General features: G+C 37.4%; 1 protein-coding gene across 1 annotated transcript; it reads left to right on the forward strand.

The window, feature by feature from the left end:
• Nucleotides 1–9763: 9763 nt before the first annotated feature.
• LOC122661213 (heparan-alpha-glucosaminide N-acetyltransferase-like) lies at nt 9764–11064 on the forward strand. The gene has a single exon (XM_043856552.1). The coding sequence runs from the start codon at nt 9850–9852 to the stop codon at nt 10984–10986; it is 1137 nt and encodes a 378-aa protein (XP_043712487.1). The 5' UTR covers nt 9764–9849; the 3' UTR covers nt 10987–11064.
• Nucleotides 11065–15647: the final 4583 nt, after the last annotated feature.

Genomic DNA, 15647 nt, shown 5'->3' on the forward strand with positions numbered 1-15647 from the left:
GGTCCACATAAACTTGCCACGATTTTTTTGTCATGTGGGAGATTGGATTGAATTGAATTTTTGTCAATTTGTAAAACCTAAGGTTCCCTGCTCACATATCAAGTTTTAGTCTCAATGGAGTTAGTTGTGTTGCTAAACATATTGTTGAAAAATTCAAGAATTTGATAGGGGTTTAAGGAATTATTGAGGTGGTGCATGTACAAGCATGAAAGGGTACGTGGTATAAACGATTGAATTTGGATAAAAAAATTTTACATCTGGTCTCTCCAGATCATCTCTAAGATTTCTTATGATTAAATTTACCATTTTATCCTTTCATGTGATTGAATTAGGTTCCCGAGTCCTGTCAACCTAGGAAACTTAATAAGAATTCCATGAATTAAGCTGCTATGTTTATTTTCTTAAACTAATTTTCTTGTTTTAAGCTGAAATTTGACCAAAATGAATGTACTCAGTGCACAGGGCTCCCGCCACTGCAGAGTCTGGGGAGGGTCATAATGTACATAGCCTTACCCCCCCGCTTTATGCAGAGATTGTTTCCAAAAACTCAAACCTATAACTACTTGATCACAATGGAGCAACCTTACCGTTGCACTAAGGTCCACCCTCTATGAGATATAAACATGAGGTCCTATATCTTTTTTTTTTGGATAGAAAAGGTCCTATATCAAAAGGTCTTTTTCCAAGTTTACCTTTTGACAAAAATTAAAATTTATGATGAACTAAACCATGTTGTGGATTAAGTTTTCCCTTTTCTATAATCTAGCTATTAATGTTGTTGTATTGTATTCATAGTGATCAATGACTTGAAACTGGCTCTGTCCGGAGTAATTGTACTCTTGTACTTAGTTCAAAATTCTACTAACTGTGAAAATGATCTTTAATTGAAAAAAAAAAAAAAAAAAAAACTGTGAAAAAGATCTTTGGATCAAAGTTGGTCTTGGGATTTATGCAGTTAACATCAACTATTTTTTTTTTCCCCATCAATTAAGATCTACAGGTATGATTTATTGTTTGTCTTATCAGGTCATTTTAATCAAAACAGGTTTATGGGAATGTTTTACTCTTGTTTTAACATATTTTTATTTTTAAATTCAAATCTAATCAACAGGTATGTTTCATAATCATATCGAATCTAATTTTAAATAATGGTTCTAGGTCAAGGTTAAGTGAGTCATGAATCTAGGTATTGGATCTTGGGGTTTGGTTTTGATTCTCAAGGGGTTGATTTCATAAAAAAATGTCATCAAATCACCTATAAAATTCTCTCCCTTGGAAATAGTATGGGAGATGGTTCTCTTAGCAAGCGGCAGAAAGGACTGCACCAATTAGGTGTGGTAGAATGGTTTCATACATAGGAGGGTAATGAGATCATCTCATGTGAAGATGAGAGAGATAAAAAGAAAGGGTGCTAGTGTACCCTTCCCTGATGGCTCAGAAAACCTTTTCCCAAATAATATATAATTAATATTACAATACAAACAAAAGCCACATCCCCAACCACATATAAAGATAAAGTGAAAGTTGGGTCAGGTTCAACCCAAGGCCTAAACCCAAGTCTAGTCTAGCCGACTTCAAGCTGGCATTTCTTAGTCCAAGCCCACTCTACCAATTAGGATTTCCCAGCCCAGGCTTGAGAAAAAACCAAAAAAAAAAAAAAAAAAAAAAAAGGGACAGGCCAAGTTCAGGGTCTGTTTGTTTCAGCCGAAGTTGCACCTGTAGAGGAGAGGCTTCAACTCCTTCAAGTCCAAGGTGACACTGATTGTAGCCTCTACTGTGTTTTGACCACCACTTATTATAATTGTCCCTGGTGTGTGTCATAGAGATTTTTCTATTCTTTCCCTGAAAGAATTACGCATTTCTCGTCCCTAGGGAGCCCAGTACGCCTAGGGTGCATCCAACCGTTGGGCTGTGCCGCATACATTCTTAGGTGTGCACCAAGATGTGTGCGGCACAGCTCAACCGCTAGATTCCCCCTGGGCATCGGGTTTTCTGGAGACGATCCTGATCCAAGAATTACCGAAAAAAACCGTGTGAGAAGATGTAGGCTACGCGGCTTTCCTAGAGAGATTTTTTCCTTTAAATTTTTTTTTACAAGTAACTAAATCTTGCTTTTAACATTAATACAGATTCTTCCACCAAGTGTCATGCGCCTTGAGCTTAGGAAATGTTGAGGCAGTTTAACCTACCTTCTTAATAAATTGAGAGCATTCTCTATGAGAAACATCTTGTAACTAAAACCCAAGTTAAGTGACGAGTGATAGAATTAAACTTTTTGCTTTTGCCAAAGAGGACAATTACAAGTGAAAGGATACGATTACAAGAAAGTATGGAGTCCTAACCTCAACACTAAACTAAAAGAAAGTGACTAGATCACCATATTAAGGAAGTTTCCTAGCAATTTAGCTCAATCACAGGGAGAGAATACTCGCCATCTGACCCAAAATAGGGGGTTAAAGCTCCATCCATCACAGCACAAACCCAAATTTATTGATATTTAACCAAAAAAAAAAAAAAAAAAGAGCAGAGGTTTCCCATGATGGCAAATGGGAAACCACATTGCGGGGAGATGAATCGTTCAATAAAAATCACATATTGATTGAAAAGAGAGAATGTCAATATGAACCCATAAGTCATTATGTGAGAGACCAAATGAATTTTCCCCACTTCGGCTTCATAAAAATATGATCCCAATCTAGAGTCTAATCCTTTGACTTTAGTTGTATGCAAAAAATCTTTTTATTCTCCTACTCTTTTTCAACCTAGGTTAAGGCAAGAGGAAGCTACACAATACAAAATTTCAAAATTGACAGAGTAAGAAGTATTAGATTAACCCCCCCCCCCCTCTCCCACAACGGAAAAAAAAAATGAATAACCAAACCCCGCAAACCTTAGCATTAAATTATTCAATGGACAGAGATAAAAAAAAAAAAAAAAAAAAAACCCAAAAAAAGAGATCTCTTGCATATTAGATTTCTTTGCTTTAATTGGTTCTTGAAATTAATCTAAGAAACTGTCGGATTTCATCATCTTTGGTGTCTCATTAAACCTAAAAAACTTTGGAGTTTCTAATATTCTTCCTCTTTCTTTCATAATATTAAAATTATTAAAATAAGATTGGGTTGGGTCGGGTCGGGCTTAGTTGGGCCTAGGTTCGACCTGACCTTGACTAAGGGCCTGGAAAATCCAATCCTGTCCGGGCTAAGTTGACCCTAATTAGCCCTGACCATGGGTAGGGAGAAAGGAGATGCAGCGGGTAGGCTAGACCGGGGAGAAGAAGAAAGAAGAAAGAAGAAAAAGAAGAAGAAGATGAAGAACAAAGGGATGAGCTCAGCTCATGGCCTCAACCCTGACTTGGCTTAACCCTAATTCAGGATCAGAAATTCCCAACCTTAACCTGCCCTCAGGGCCAAACTTGCACCCTTAATTAAAACCAAAACTAGCATTAAACCATTTATTAGTTTTGCTGGTTTCCGTCAATAATCATGTTTTTATTACTGTTTTTTAAATATTTGTATGTAAAGACTAAAACCGATTCAGCCCAATTGAACTGGATTTGTGTGTGTGTGTGTTGTGGGGGAGGGGGGGGGGGGGGGGTTGCAATGGAAGCATGTGTGTAGGTGGGATTTCTGCCTAGGTGCAGGAAAATTACCTCCTCCAATTCTCTGCCTGGCCAGTTCCTCCCAATGCCTGTAATAAGAAGGGGGAGGGGTGGACCCCACCCAGGCAGAGTGTTCGGGTAGGGGTAGAGTGGTCATTGCGGCCCTATTATTGTAGGCATTGAGCCGGGCAAGGAATTGGAGGGGACAAAGATCCCTAGGAGTAGGGGCTACACGACTAGGCAGCGCGATCTCTTGCTTGCCCCCCTCCCCCCGAGTCATTATTGTCTACGGTTCCTGATCGGTGCGGTTCCCTAGTTACTCTCATAAGAGGGGGGTGGGACCCATCCGGAGCTTCTGACCGAATAGTCTGTCTAGGTGGGGTCCACCCTCCTCTTGTGAGAGGAACTAGGGAACCGCACCGGTTAGGGAACGTACATACAAAAAAGAAGAGAAGTTAGGCAAAGAACAGTCACCACTGTTGGATTGGGATGTGGGATCGATTCGTGAAGACAAAGCAAAATGACGGAGCGTCGTGACCACCAAAGTTGTTTACGGCTTTTGCAATCTCTTGACACCTCTCTTGCCATTACTGGCCTTTAGAGTTACCAAAGATTTTTTTTTTTTTTTTGGTTTATCGATCACTCTACCTATCTCTAAACAATATTAGTCAGTTTAAGAAACATTAATTATTATTAGACAAGAAACGCACAATCTCCTCTTTCTACCCGCCTTCTTCTTCGATGATGGCAGTGATGATGGTGATTTAGGTTACTCTATGGTCTTTAAAATCTCTGCAACTATGGCATGAAGATTGCTTCTTATATGGACAGGTATGGTAGCATGCTATATGAATACTACAACTACGAGTGTTTACCCAATTTAGAATGTGCTCTACGACTACGTACGTAGGTCGGCAAACCCACCTGCCACCAATCCATCTCTCTCTCTCTCTCTCTCTCTCGTGTGCGTGTGCGTGTGCGTGTGCGTGTGTCTTTCACCGGGAGAAAGAAGTTGGGTCGTTAACCCTTATATTCTACCGACCATTACTTTTTGATTAATGGTTCCCTCCCTCCCAAGTCCAACTACCTTTAATTATTCTTATTATTCATTTGGAGATGAGTAAGCAATTAGTGGGTCTAGTGGTCTACCACTAAATCTGTTAAAATATATCACTCAAACACCTTCATGACCGACATTTCTGATTTTGATCCTCCGCTGCCGCTGCGGGTGTTGGGGCAATGGGTAGGGCGGTCATTTTGCCCCTATCTCTGTAATGCCACGGCCACACAGTCTGCAGCAGCAGAGAATCTAAATTCGAGTATTCCATATATCTCTCCTTCCTTCTCTCCCTTTGTCGCTTGCAAGTCATAAAATCTGTCTTTGTCTCAGCATGACTCTATCTGTCATTATCCTTCTTTTAATACTACTTAATTTTCTCTTAATAATTCCTTCAATACGTGCATACCCTAATAATAATAATATGTGATGAGGGATTAGTGGATTACGACCTTCTCTCTTCTCTCTTTTCCTATTTCACCCCTAAAAATATACGATATATAATAGTAATAATAATAACAGTAATAAATTATTATTGTAATAATAATAATAAAGAAACGGCTATTTCCAGTGGGGAGTCGGGTATTTAATTGTCTCATCACACCCCTCGCATTATCCCATCTCTCTGTCTTTTCCTAGCGTCTCTTTACCTTCTCCCTGGAACTTTTCTTTATATTCTCCTGTGTTTTAAAGATCAAGAATTGCAGAGCTCTTCTCTTATGGTTAATGGTGGCTGGTGGCTGGTGGCTCTCACTTTCTTATGATTGATGGGTAACAGGTTTTTTGTAATGAACGCAGCCACAAGGTCGAGACATGCAATTTGGGTTTAAGATAGATAGATCGAGCAGTGTCTTATACAAGTGCATCATCATCATCAAGCCCTGGATTTCCTCTCAACTGATCGAGGGCTAAGTAACTGCATCAAAGGCCGGCCGGGTCCCTTAAAGTTTCACATTTAATTGCTCCTTTCACATACCAGGTGATTAGTCAACTCCTCTCTCTCTCTCTCTCTCTCTCTCCTTCCTTCCTTCAATTTGGATCATCCATAAGATTTACTGTGTCTAAGAATATGACTAAGGGAAGGATTATATCTGACTCAAGTAAGAACATTGGAAAAATAAGTTTTCTAGGGTGGGTTCTTGCAAGTTGCAACCAGGGGTTTTCTCTTTTTTTTTTTTGGAAAATCCAATATTTATGTTTATCCTAATACTATTGGTTGGTAATTTTTTTTTTTTCTAAAAATATTAATCCATTCTTACAATCTTACCCACACATCTACTTCAAATCCCTCTATACTCGCCTTCCCATAATTCTACTCTAATACACTTTCTCATTCCATCCAACTAAGGTAGAGACATGATAAGGAAAGAGGAGTCAATGGGAAGATATAATCACTTTTTTTTTTTTTTTTTTTTAATTATTCCTCATATCTCTTTCTACTTCATTAGATTCCAATCTAATGATCCCTTTAGTTCCATCCTAATAGACGCACAAGTGATAAGGAAAGAGGAATGCTATTCCTCAATCACTTTTCTATAAGTTAGAGACTTGATAAGGAAAGAGGAATGGTATTCCTCAATCACTTTTCTATAATTCCTCAATATCTTTCTATATTTCTACCCAAAAAAAAAAAAAATCTTTCTATATATTATTACCATTATTATATATTTTCTCTTTTTACCAAAAAAAAAAAATAATCTCTTTCTACTTCATTAGATTCCAATCTGATGCTCCCTATTGTTCCATCTTAATAGAGGCACAAGTGATAAGGAGGATAGGATAGACAAATAGGTATATGGTGTGATTGGGCACATTCCTTCCTTTTAATTTTTTTGACTTATGGGTATTACTTTATAAGGTTTAAATATTGTTACAACCGGTTCATCACATGGGGTGTTCTGCTAATTGAAAAACTAATTGTAGAGTTCATCTTAGGAAAACTATTAAAATTTCCATACATTGTCTTAGCCTCCACAAATTTTCTACTTTTCCAACCCAACATGGCCTATGAATATGAGTCAATTACATGGTTCCTCTATTCCCCTTTTATTTTATATATTTTGGGAAAAAAAAAAATCTCTACTTGGTGGTGTTTCCTACGCCCTCTCACATGGGCACCATGAGATGATGCCTCTGCTCCTGAGTAGATACCCAGGCGTGCTCACCCATTAGTCCAGAAGCCATACGACCAAGTAGAGATCTTTTACCCTTATCGGTAAGGTTTAAGAAGCATATTTGAGAGATTCTGGGAAATATAAGTGCATCATTTAAGATTTTTTATGGAGTTTTTTTATTTTCTTATTCTTCATTAATTGAAGTAATGAAATTATAAAATGGAACTTGTACACATAGGTTATATAATATAAAATAGTATCTTCATAAACAATTATATTATATTCATTATGATGTATATGTTTGCTTTATTAATTATTTCTTGTCCCATATATGCATTGCACAAATTTTCTTGCTAATATGATCTAGTTAGTCATGATGTGTTCTTTCTTGTTGCCCAGTTTCAATTAAATTAATAATATATAATTTAAAACCAAAAAGAGTCTTTTCTTCAACCTTATTTGTTTATACTATGGAAGACGATCCAAGATATTAATTGATAGGTACCCATAAGCAGAAAATTAAATGTTCATTAATACATAGCAGGCCATGGGTTGTACGTAGAGAGTATAATATATAATAATAAATCATTTTATGAATGAATATATTCGCATATACTATTTTTTTTGGTATCCAAAGATATATAATGTTTCCCTTATAATATAAATTAATTAATTATAAATTTTAAAACTATCCATGTGATACTTTGTTTCCATTTGTCTAGTTTGCCCAAATATGCCTTGCACGATCATGGATAACTATTTAAATAAATTTTTTTTTCATAATAATAACAAAAAATAATAATATAGTTATCGATGTCTATTATTGCATGCATCTCACTCTAGGGATACTTCATTAATATTTCAAATTCTTAGGTCATTACTTACCCAATAACCAAATTTAATATGAATAAATCACATAATCAGAGTTAACTATCGATTTCTTAAAAATACTATTTTCAATTAGGTCGAGGGTGGGTCTTGGTGCAATGATAAAAATTGTTCTATTGCAACCAAGTGGTCATGATTTCGAGTCTGGTAAATAAGAAGTAAGATTGCGTATATTATGACCCTCCTCAGAATCCGCAATGGGCATAATTCATGTCTTCATGCTGACCATGGTGATCATGCAAGGGGCTCAATTGTTAGTGTGTTTGTCTAGTAGTTAATTGGTAGTTACAAAACACCATTTTATATATACACTGTGTTTGTGGTCCCATATAGAATCTTATTAAGGTTCATGGAATCTGAGAGCCAAGTATTGACATTGCACAGATTGGTTGATCCACATCGGTATCAGCTGCCACCAATCAAGAATGATTTAGAGAAATATTGGCCGGCAGATCCTACCTGGCAGGCCCCGTCCGGCGTGCAAGGAAGTTATTAGCATTTGGGAATTTTTGATTCATTCAACATGATCCAATTATATTTTTATAAAAAAAATAAAAATAAATATATAAAATAAATATATATATATATATATATATATATTTGTTGGGAGTAAGTTCCCTCCCAACACCCATGTGCAGTTTGGATAGAAGGAAAGGGTTGAAAAAGACGACCATGTCCTATAGGGATGGGTATTTAGGACAATTATTAAGGGGCAAACTACAGTGTTTCAGGTGGGGCCATGCCATTTTGATTTGAGCTGGCATTGTAGGAATCTTTATTCTATGGGCTGATGTTCTCTTTGTCACAGTGTAGCCTACGCCTAGACGCATGGGCTGCCCATTTAGGGGGGCAAAGTGATCATTTCGCCCACCCCCATGTGTCTGCCCGTAGGGGCCACATGACCAAGCAACGTTTTCTTACTCTTACATAAAATAAGTAATATAAAATATATGAAACAGATTTTCTGGTCTACCAGGGGTGGATACATTAGCATCCTCTCTTCTCTTCATATGAAATGACCTTGGTTCCCTCTCAATAGTGTGTCAGTTTTCTTTATACGTGGTGGTAGCTATTTAATAGGTTATGGAGGATTGGAAGCCTTTAATTAATTAATTTAAAAAAATAAAATTATAGATACAATTGGTCCAAATACAATTGCTTGACTAACAGTTTTTCCACAAAAGACTGAATCATTGGGCATTTTTTGTTAACAGTTGGAATGATTTAACCCTTATCTCATGGTCCCAATTACCCAGCCCGAGAAACACAAGAAATATAACTGATGTATCACCTGCCTAATTACAACCACCCCTTAACCAAGAGGTAGCAATGGGGAAGGCTCCGGTTAGGTAAACTTATACTCTTTGACCTTTTGGGTTGGGGACTTTGAGTGGGCCATGGGCTATTGGAATAATATTTTATAGTAGTTGAGTAGACCATGTAGGATATAGTTAATGGGTACCATGTGTTTGCGGTTTAGTTTTTTAAGTCCTTACCTACCCATTTTCTTATATGGTCTATTGCCTTTGAAATCCTTACCTTAACTTACACCCACCCCACCCCTCTTCCAAAAATAAATAAAAATACATCTAAATCTTTATATGTAAATCAAGCTTCATAGACTTACCACTTTCATACGAAATTATCAATTTGAGTGGAGGGTCTAGCTAGATGTTTACCTCATAGGAAAAGGTGGTGGGTCCTACAAGTGGCTAAAAAGAGAGATATATGGCCAGTAGGAATAGGAGTTTTACGTGGAGTTGAAGATTAGAAGTGTGTTTATCGAGCCAATCATGAGTTTCGTGCCGGTAAGAGTTTTACTTGCATTAGAAGTGAAACCTACCTTACCTCCTTTCTTTGATGATTAAATATTCTTCTAACATTCTCTTTTTCTTCACTCTTTATATACATTTCTCTTCTTCTTTATCTTCTTCTTCTTCTTCTCATTAACCAATCTTTTTCCTCTCATGAACCCTACTTGATTCAGTCTTGAGAAACAGAAAGAGATGAAGCCAATGTATTCGCTTATCAAGGAAGAAGACAATGCCAAGACTAGAGACATAGAATCATGTCTGCAGAAACCAATCTCTACAGCTAGAGAAGATGCAATCGCATCATCACCTTCCAAGAAACACCAATCAAAGCGCCTTGCATCGCTCGACGTTTTCCGGGGAGTAACGGTCGCGACGATGATACTCGTTGACCACGCCGGCGGTATATTTCCGGCGATCAATCACTCTCCATGGAATGGTATCACTCTTGCAGATTTCGTCTTTCCATTCTTCTTGTTTATTGTCGGAGTTTCACTTGCATTAGCCTACAAGAAACCGGAGCGCCGATCAACTGCAACAAAGAAGGCAATACTCCGGGCATTGAAGCTATCATTATTAGGGTTACTTCTCCAAGGAGGTTACTTTCATAGGGTTTTCGATCTTACCTATGGAGTCGACTTAGCAAAGATTAGGTGGATGGGTATATTACAACGGATTTCAATTGGTTATTTGGTTGCTGCATTATGTGAGATATGGTTAAAGGGTAATGAAGAAGATATGGATTCTAAGTCATCTTTATGGTTAAGATATCGTTTTCATTGGATTATGGCCTTTATGTTGAGTACAATATACTTGATATTGTTATATTACCTATATGTCCCTGATTGGGAATTTCAGATTCCAATTGATGAAGAAGGTTCATTGAAGACATTCACAGTTAAGTGTGGAGTGAGAGGTGATACTAGACCTGCTTGTAACGCCGTCGGGTTGATCGATCGGAAAGTATTAGGGATTCAACATTTATATACCCGACCGGTATATGCTCGGACGGAGCAATGCAGTATTAATTGTCCAGATTATGGGCCACTCCCTAGCAATGCACCTTCATGGTGTCAAGCTCCATTTGATCCAGAAGGTCTATTAAGCTCGGTAATGGCGATTGTTAGTTGCTTAATTGGACTTCATTATGGACATGTTATTGTGCATTTTAGACAACATAAGGAGAGGGTTTTAAATTGGATGATACCTGCTTCAGTTCTAGTAGTAATTGGGTTTATGCTGGAGCTTTATGGAATGCATTTTAATAAGGCTCTTTACAGTTTTAGTTACATGTGTGTAACAACCGGAGCTGCCGGAATTTTCTTGGTCGGAACTTATATTCTGGTAGATGTGTATGGGTGGCGCCGACCAACAATGGTGATGGAATGGATGGGGAAACATGCATTGATGATTTTTATCATTGCAACTTGCAATGTTGTGCCCCTTGTTCTACAAGGGTTTTATTGGAAGATGCCTGAGAACAACTTTTTGAGATTAATTGGGATTGGATCTTGATTGTATAAATTGGTAGGTTATTAATTAAGCCGTTGATCATCGCCGTTCCGGCATTGTCGCCGGAACTTGGTTATTGATTCCGGTTGGTAGGAGTACTTGGTACTAATACATATTATAAAATTTTCATATTTTAATCATCATTTTTAACATAGCTTTATATGTAATTGCTTGGCATCATGTGGCATGTTATTATTCCTTTACTTACTCTTCCAAACTATTGGAGAGAGTTTAGTATGTTATTGATGACTACTTTCTTGGGATAAAATGGTAGGATTCCTGCTTTTTAGGTAGGGAGATAATTAATTACTTTAAACAAGGACAATAGTTATCATTCCTTTTAAAGTAAATTGAGGATTAAGTTTGAGCTATAATTAGTTAACCACTTAATTAGTATTATAGTAATCAATTAAAGGTCACCAAAGTGTGAATGAAATGACTAATTAAAGTTATAAATTTTTTTTTTCACCAACCTTAATTACACACAAAACAGTCCTTTATTTTATATCAACATTTGACACCAGGGTTTTAGTAATTAGGCCGATACCGATCCAGATCGGACAGATTTACCCCTGTTTCTTCTGAAAATTTGATTTTAATAGGCTCAAATTTGACACATGATTGCTGGGGACTGTGGCGTACCTCTCACTCAAGAAAGCCATTCTTTCTATAGTGGGCTTCTTTGTGGGTTTTTTGCTTTATACATGCGCCTTATTTTGATCCATCTTTAGTCCTCAATTTGGTGTTTTGGGTGGGTTGCTCCTTTGGACGCTTTTCCTTTTTTGGTTGGGTGAGGGATGTGTGAAATAGAGGAAATCATAGAAAGGAGAAAGAGGTGTTTTGGAACGTCCAAGGAGGGGACGGAATCCTGTTACAGGGTTCAATTCAAATCCTTAAGGCTTTTGGTGAAGAGAACTCTTCAAATATATAAAGACACCAAAGATCTGAACAAACTGATGTGAGACTATAACTCTATAGTGGGTTGAACAAAATATTACCACCAAGATCTCGAGGAAGATTGGACTCCCTTCACAAAGAGGAACCCACTACCCAAACCCAAAATTAAGACTTACAAAGTAGTCAATCCAAGGGGGAACTGAACTAGCCGGCAGTCCAGATGGGGTGGATATCTCATTTCTCAGCCAAGTAGATGTTCTTAGCCGACCTAAGCCTTTTAGGAGAAGCACTGCAACATCGATCTTCAACATCAATACATATGTCTTTGATTATTGCTGGATTAATGCGGGTCTCGTTAATGAAGATACGAAAGTTTTTAAATTTCTTTCCACATATATATGAGAGTAGGGATCACCTTTTCTTCTTTCGTATCAGATTTTGGAACGTGATCTTTTGATGGTGTCATATATCCTTCCAGGATTAGAGAGTAGGGATTAATTTCGGACCGATCCTGGATTGGTGGATTAATACGGACAAGAGTAAAAATATATATTAAAAAAAAAAAATCAAATTTTCAAAGGAAACAAGGGTAAATCTGTCAAATCTGAATCTGTATCAACCGAGACCGATACCAATTACTAAAATCCTAGTGTCAAATGTTGATATAAAATAAGGAAATATTTTTTGTGTAATTAATGTTGGTGAAAAAAAATTATAACTTTATTTTGTCGTTTCATTCACACTTTGGTCACCCTTAATTGATCACTATAATACTTTGTTTTTTTGGTCGAAATATGAGCTATAGTATGTAGTATGTACTACAAAAGGCTAACTTGGCCGTTCAGCCAATGGTATCCCATGGTAGGTTTTAGTTACCAATCCACTTGAGCATCGAACAAAACGCTCTTCCTTGGGATCTTGGAAGGGTGACAGCACAGAAAGATCACGTTTCAAATTTGATACGCGAAAAGACACTCGAAGAAAAAGTGATCCCTACTCTCTAATCCAACCCAATTACGTAAGGAGCAATTGGGTGCAATTAGGATAGATCTCCACATGAGTGAATTGGTCTTTAGTGGGTAGGACACCTACCAAACATCTCCACATGAGTTGGTCTTGAAGCTCCATCTGTTCGCTAGTTGCTTGGAGTGAATATGTTTCATATTTTTGCTTATTTCACCTAATAGTATTGTACTATGTGGTCGCCGAAGATAAATACATTTCAAATTGAGTTCTCAGAAGCAAAAGTGAAAGGGAAGATGTATATTAATTCCACCTGCACAGCCTTGCATATTCGATGTGACCATTCCCATGGGGTGTGGGTCCCACACCTTAGGGACTGATCCCACACACCAATGGAGGGTTCAGATCCGTCCCCATGTGGGTAACAGATCTGAACTCATGGGCCACTTCTTCAATTCTTTTGCTAGTTTTACTGTTTTAAAACCAAAATAAATTAAAAGGGTACCCATATTTTAAGGGATATTAATAGCATATTACTTGCTGAACGTGTAAGTGCTAGAATAGGTGGGATCTGAGGCTGATGTTGACAAGTCAATTATTCATATGAGCAACTTTGGACAACTTTAATCTTCCGGATCAGCTCCCATTTCGCATACAATCTATCAGCGCAGGCACCATTATTAGAATAAAGGGAGAATGTTTTTTGTGCCTAAGTGTAGCCTGCGCCCAGATACATGGACAGCCTGTGCAGGGGCAGGGTAGTCATTGCACCCACCCCAATGTGCCTGGGCGCAAGTTGCGCTACGGCACAGAGGACAGCGCCCCTAGAATAAAATATTCTTATGGCCTTAGAAAATAGGACCAAGTTTTCTACGCCCATGGTGAACATGGAATCTCAACATCTAAGGATTTTATTTTTATTTTATTTTATTTATTTATTATTATTATTATTATTGAATAGAGTATATTAAAAGAAAAAAAAAAATTATAGCAAGTTAAAAAGGAAATAAAGGAGACACATTACAGCAAGAGAGACAAGGCTGCTATAAAAACATAATCTGAAGACCCCAAGAAGAGACCAATTAAAATCCTCTCAAATTCTTTGATCCCAGAATGCGGTGTTGTTCGGGGTTGAGAGGTCGACACCTGGTAGGCGCGACATCCAACTGTTCGAGGTCGATAGAGTCAGTTTTTTTTTTTTTTTTTTTTTCTTCTTGAGCTTAGCACCATTAGATGTCATGTCTACCAAGTGTCGAACTCTCAACCCGGAACTATATTTTTTGGAATTAGAGAGGATTTTTTTTTCAAGAGGAGACTCATCTAAGGAAAACTTAGTAGTATAAAATGTTTTAAACTCAAGTTCCCAACTTCTTGTCCCATATTGATTTTATTAGACTACACCGTCATGTGTCCATCGGTATCATTGCATTGCATTAGGAGAGGCTTTTACTCCATGAAAAATGTAGTCCAATCACATGATTATATCAACAACACAGAAGAAATTTCTCCATAAATGAATGAAAACTTAGTCCTGGATAATGGCATAAACTCATGTTCACTTACTTCTTGTCCACATATCACTTTTAGGACTGAGTTTCTCACACCCCATGGGTGTAGAGGGAATCTCCACATCCAATTCCATTAGTACCATTGCATTGCATTAGGGAGAGGTTTCTTGACTTCGTTGGTAGGAATGGGAGTGTAACGATATGACCCAAGAATCCAATCACGTACACATGGTCACATCACCGGTAAATAAGAGATCTCTACACTCCACAGGTGAAGGAAAACTCAGTCCTTGATTTTAGGCCCAAGAAAAATGGAACTCCAATCCTCTTAAATCAGATTAGGCATTATTAAATACACATAATAGGGAAAAATCATCAAAAGGTATAGATCGAGTTGATCCAAGACTCACAATTGAGGCTATCCTTTTGGATATTATAAATGATAATACTTGCATCAGGACTGATTTGTCGCCATGGAGTCTCAACCAATTGTATCAACACCGGCTTTACCAAATATTCCAATTTAATGGTATTACAGTCATGGTCCATTGTATCAGCCATGATGTTACGTGTTTGGACTGAATATTCCTTGCATCAAATCAGTTAGGAGTAGTTATTATTAACCTAATTAAATTATCTCTTAAGAGTTATCTTGAGAAGAGGATTGAGGATCTCCCAATTACACCATGACGTTCGACAGATGAAATCTAAGGTGCGAAGATCCAAATCCGGAATATCCTCCTCTATACATAACAGAAGATACAGCTAGGCGTGTTGTGTATGGATGGATGTGTTTGAGTCAACGTTTGGTCCAATCCTTTAAAAGTAACAAACAACCGCTTGGACTCAGCAAGGACGACCAGAAATGTGGACACATTTTCAGCCTCAAATTTTTTTTGGCCAAAGTATGAGATGGCTTAATGAATCCATCTTAGTTTGTTCCATGGCAAGAGGTTAATTAACCTTAAGAAATATTTGGATTACATGTTAGAATGAAGTAAAAACCAAAAAAAAAAAAAAAAAAAAAACACAAACCATTGCTTGTTCCTGATTTTCCTCTGTTCCTTATCCAATTCAGATTCTCTTTCCTGGGTTTTTTGTTCTTTGGATGGTGAAGGCAACCCAGTTCTTACCATTACAATTGAGGTGACTATCATTTCTCTTATCTCTTCCTTTCCCTATTAACATATGTTTTTGGGCTTCATGAAGAGAAAACAAGAAATATATATTAGGAAGGAATGAAAGAAAGAGAATTTAAGAATAACCCTATCAGCATTGAGGAAAGGTCCTTGGAGA

This window comes from Telopea speciosissima, chromosome 5 (assembly GCF_018873765.1).
Source record: "Telopea speciosissima isolate NSW1024214 ecotype Mountain lineage chromosome 5, Tspe_v1, whole genome shotgun sequence".
NCBI classification, from domain to species: Eukaryota; Viridiplantae; Streptophyta; class Magnoliopsida; order Proteales; family Proteaceae; genus Telopea; species Telopea speciosissima.